The sequence below is a fragment of the Eimeria maxima genome, genomic scaffold (assembly GCF_000499605.1).
Source record: "Eimeria maxima Weybridge genomic scaffold, Emw_scaff659, whole genome shotgun sequence".
Classification (NCBI taxonomy): domain Eukaryota; phylum Apicomplexa; class Conoidasida; order Eucoccidiorida; family Eimeriidae; genus Eimeria; species Eimeria maxima.
Window position 1 is genome coordinate 12,612 of NW_013563930.1, and position 5,311 is coordinate 17,922.

The 5,311-nt window shown below is 47.0% G+C and overlaps 1 protein-coding gene across 1 annotated transcript; it reads right to left on the reverse strand.

The window, feature by feature from the left end:
- Positions 1-1,253: 1,253 nt before the first annotated feature.
- Positions 1,254-3,876, reverse strand: EMWEY_00040310 (RNA methyltransferase, TrmH family domain-containing protein, putative; the record flags this gene model as incomplete). Its single annotated transcript, XM_013478761.1, has 4 exons — positions 1,254-1,271; positions 1,765-1,968; positions 2,206-3,015; positions 3,322-3,876. The coding sequence occupies 4 exons, from the start codon at positions 3,874-3,876 to the stop codon at positions 1,254-1,256; spliced, it is 1,587 nt and encodes a 528-aa protein (XP_013334215.1).
- Between the last annotated feature and the right edge of the window lie 1,435 nt (positions 3,877-5,311).

Sequence of the window (5,311 nt, forward strand, 5' to 3'; positions counted from 1 at the left end):
GCAAGAGCAGCAGCAGCAGCAGCACTCCTGCTGCTGCTAAACAGCAAACCTACACTTCCCCATGAATCAAGGGGACGCATGCCCTCAGGTAACGGACATATATCAGGGTCATATATATATTCTGCTGCTGCTGCTGCTGCTGCTGTTGCTGCTGCTGTTGCTGCTGCTGTTGCTGCTGCTGGTGTTGTTGCTGTTGCTGTTGTTGGTGTTGCTGCACAAAAAGAGACACAAAAGAAGAAAGAGACAAATAAAAAAAGGAGACAATAACAACTACATAGCAAGACAAACATAATGCAACAACAGCAGCAGCAACAGCAACAGCAACAGCAGCAGCAGCAGCAGCAGCAGCAGCAGCAGCAAGACTTACTATTATATAACTCTAAGGGAGAAGAGAAATTTAATTGTCTTAATGTCTTCCTGTTTATATTGCATGCAAATAAAACGTTAATACAGCCCCATACTCCTCGTAAGAAAGTAGTATTATTTGCTGCTGCTGCTGCTGCTGCTGCTGCTGTTCCTGCTGGTGCTGCTGCTGCTGCTGCTGCTGCTGCTGCAGTAGGTACACTCAAGCTGCAGCAGAAAGCTTCAATAACACTAATCGCTATCGTCACTGCCAATAGATGACCTAAGGCTCACACAGCAGCAGCATGCATGCATGCATGCATGCATGTATGCATGCATTCGTGCGTGCGTATTGCTCGTGCATGCATGCATGCATGCATGCATGCAAGGAGGTACCCAAAGCCCTTAGGCATGCATGCATGCATGCATGCATGCATGCATGTATGGATGCACGCATTCAATATACACATCAAGCATGCATGCATGCATGCAACATACACCGCATGCATGCATGCATGCATGCATGCATGAATAGTATATATATGCATGCATGCATGCATGCATGCATATACTATTTACCTGGTGTATGTTGTTTATCGCTCTGAATGCCCCAAAGCCCCAAAATAGCAAAAGATGTTGCTAAGAGTGCATGCACAGGGTTTGATGGATTCATAATGCTGCTGCTGCTGCTGCTGCTGCTGCTGCTGTTGCTGTTGCTGTTGCTGTTGCTGCTGTTGCTGCTGCTATTGTTAGCAGCAGGAAGAGGCTGAATATAATCCTTTATTGATGTATTGGATAAGATAAGAAGAAAAGAAGAAGAAAAAGAAGAAAAAGAAGAAAAAAGAAATAAATAACGAAGACAAGATAGGTCTCTTTTTATATATAAAATAAATTTATATAAATTTATTTCTTTATATACAGATAATGAGCTGCATATACACCCCAACAGCAGCAGCAGCAGCAGCAACAACAAATGCAGCAGCAGCAACAAATGCACCAAATGCAGCAAATGAGACAAATGTAGAAGCAGTAGCTGCAGCAGCAAGAGCAGCAGCAGCAGTACACAGCATCAGCAGCAACAGCAGCAGCAACAGCACCAGCAGCAACACCAGCAACAGCAGCAGCAACAGCAGCAGCAGCAGCAGCAGCAAGTATTACTGTTCATTGTTTGCGGTGTCTCCTCCTTGTCCATCAGCAGCAAGAAGTTTTGCTGCTAAATAATAGAGGTGCCTATACACCCGAAGAGCAATCCTCTCTATTTGCTGCAGCAGCAGCAGCAGCAGCAGCAAACACATGCATGCATGCAACACTTTTTATTATACAACAAGCAACAGAGCAAGTCCTGCTGCTGCTGCTGCTGCTGCTGCTGCTGCTGCTGCTGCTGCTGATTGGATATAAAGGGCTGGAGGCAGAAGTGCTTACCGAGGAAACTGAAGGGATTTGCTGCTGCAGCTGCTGCTCTTGTTGCTGCTGCTGCTGCTGTTGCTGCTGCTGCAGCTCCTGCAGCTGCTCTTGCAAAGGGAAAGCTACACCGTCGCAGCTCATAGCAGCTAAGAGCAGCAGCTGCTGCTGCTCTTGCTGCTGATTGCATGCAGTGCCATCCCCGTAGCAGCAGGATGCCAACTTCTGCAGCAGCCCCACAACCACAGCAGCAGCAAATCCATGCATGCATGGCTGCAGCAGCAGCAGCAGCAAATACAGACACAGAAAACACTGGCAGCAGCAACAACAACACCAACAGCAACAACAGCGGCAGCAACAGCAGCAAAAGCAGCAGCAGCAACAACAGCAGCAGCAGCAGCAACAACAGCAGCAGCTGCAGCAGCAATAGCAGCAGCTGCAGCAGCAACAGCAGCAGCTCACCCGAAAGAGTTCTTTGTCTGGCCCAACAGCAGCAGCAGCAGCAACAAGACGGCAAAGCATAAAGGCTTCATAGCTCTGCTGCTGCTGCTGCTGCTGCTGCTGCTGCTGCTCCTGCTGCGAATCGTATGACTGCATAGCAGCACTGGATTGCTGCTGCAGCCGCTGCTGCAGCTGCTGCTGCACTGCAGCAGAGAAGGCTTCAACAGAGTTAAAGGCAGCAAGCAGCAACTGCAGCAACGCGGGGGGATCCTTGCTGCTGCTGCTGCTGCTGCTGCTGCTGCTGCAGTAGTCTGCTGCTTGCTGCAGTTGTCTTAAGAAGAAAGTTTGTGGCAAAGCAGCAAAGATAAAACCAAAGAAAGATACACACTTTGCATGCGTTGCTGCTGCTGCTGCTGCTCCTGCTGGTCCTGCTGCTCCTGCTGCTGCATGCGCTGCATGCATAGCTAAACACTGCAGCAGCAACTCATATAGGCCTCCCCTAACACTATGGGGCTGCGCAGCAATAGACTGCAGCAGCAGACGCACAGCGCACAGCAGCTGCTGCTGCTGCTGCTGCCACTGCTGCTGCAACTCCTCCCCTCCCTGCTGCTGCTGCTGCTCCTCCTCCTGTTGCTGCTGCTGCTGCTGCTGCCATAGTGTCTGCTGCTCAGGCAGCAGCAGAGCCTCTAAGAAGACACGCATTGGGGTGTATGCGCAGCAGCAGCGGCCTACAGCTTGCATATACACTGCAACACAGCCAAGACGTACGATCTCCATCTGCTGCTGCTGCTGCTGCTGCTGCTGCTGCTGCTGCTGCTGCTGCTGCTGCAGCTGCGTCTCCAATATAAGCCTAAGCAGCAAGAATCTCTTAACTGCTGCTTCTGCTGCTCTGCAGTCAGCACCACGAGAGAAGAAAGAAGAAGAAGAAAGAAGACTAAATAAACTATTATATATAAATATACTTGTTATACTATATAATATATTGCTGCTGCTGCTGCTGCTCCTCTTGCTGCTGCTGCTGCTGCTGCTGCTGCTGCAGCAAATGTCTAGGATGCATAGCAGCAAATTACGACGCAGCATAGAGTTATCATGAGTAAATCCACGCAGCAGCAGCAACTCTATCCATAGAGGCTGTACCTGTAGAGGATTTGCTGCTGTTGCTGCTGCTGCTGCTGCTGCTGTTCCTGTTGCTGCTGCTGCTGCTGCTGCTGCTGTCTTAGCAGCAGCAACACATAGACCTCTTATTGTTTGCTGCTGCTGCTCTAATAGATGAGGAGAAAATTCCTCTAAGGATTCTAATACTGTCTTGAAGCAATTCCATGCCCCCCGCTGCTGCTGCTGCTGCTGCTGCTGCTGCTGCTGCTGCTGCTGCAGCTGCTGGTCCTGCAGCAGCTGCAGCAGCTGTCTAGCGTTGCTGCGCACAGAACTTATTGATGGGCATGCAAGGGCCCAAAACAACCAACGCCATCTAATATCTTCTATACCCCAACCCTGCTGCTGCTGCTGCTGCTGCTGCTGCTGCTGTTGCTGCTGCTGCTGCTCTTGCTGCTGCAGCAGCTGCAGCAGCAGCTTCTCTGCTTCTTGAGGAGAAGAAGAAGGTGCCAATACACCCGAGAGGAAGAACTCATTATAACGAAGACATAACTCAAGAGCAGCAGCAGCACGAGGAGGAGGGGGCCCCTGCTGCAGCATCTTATATACTTCTACGCTTATGCTGCTGCTGCTGCTGCTGCTGCTGCTGCTGGTGACGGTGGTGGTGGTGGTGGTGTCTGTAGGGTTTAATAGAGGTGCTAAGAGTTTATGTACAGCAGCAAATATAAATGCTGTTGCTGCTGTGGGGTGTACATGCAGCAGCAGCGCATGCAGCAGCTGCTGCTGCGCTGCAGCAGCAACAGATCTATAGGATTCTGCTGTCAGCAACTGCAGCAGCAGAGGCAGCAAACGAACAGCTAACCTATTAGCAGCAACCTGCAGCATGCATGCACACACAGACACACAGCAGTAGCAAATACAGCAGCAGCAACAGCAGCAACAGCAGCAGCAGCAGCAGCAGCAGCAGCAGCAGCAGCAGACCAAGGGAGCAGCAGCAAAACAAATGCATGGAACAAACACAGCAGCAACAAAAGAGAAGCATGCATGCGTCTTTGCATGCATATTTTATTTATTTATTTATTTATTTATTTATTTATTTATTTATTTATTTATTTATTTATTTATTTATTTACTTTTCCTTCTTTATTATGATTAGCAAGAAGACAAAAAGAAGAAATTAATTTGCCTAATGTATTAAAGGGAAGGTCTTGTAGCTCAATTGCTGCTGCTGCTGCTGCTGCTGCTGCTGTTTCTGGTGCTGCTGCTGCTGCTGCTGCTGTTGCTGCTGCTGCTGCACCTGCCTTGTGAGTCTCGTGCTGCGCTGCAGCAGCAGCAGCAGACTCAGCAAGACGCAACTCAAGGATAACAGCAAGATGCTCTGCAGGCTTCTCTGCATGCCAATTCTGCAGCTGGCAGCAGCAGCTGCTGCTGCTGCTGTTGCTGCTGCTGCTGCTGCTGCTGTTGCTGCTGTTGCAGCAGCAGCAGGGGAACTATCTACTTTATCCATGGAAACAATACATATAAAAATAAATAAAAAAATAATAAATATTATTAATAATATTATTAATTAACAAGCAAGCCCTATGCATGCAAAGGGGGCCCCCTTGCTGCTGCTGCTGCTATTGCTGCTGCTGCTGCTGCTGCTGCTGAATCGAGGTGTCTATACACCTATAAATAAGGACCTTATCTTTTTCTTCCTAATAAACATTGAATAAATATATTTATTTATATTATTTATTATTATATTTATTTATATATTTTATTTATTATTTATTTATAGGGTATAATAACTATTTTATTTAAATTATTAATGAATTATCTGCGGTGTATAGGCAGGTGGGGCCCCCCTAACTGTACCCTATCTCCTCCACTCTATGACTTTTTTTCTTCTTTTTATTATATTTATATTTATTTATTTAAATATAAATAAATAAATATAAATAATTACATAAATATATATTATATATAATATACAATATGTATAATAAATATAATATATATAATACATATATATATATATATATACATATATATA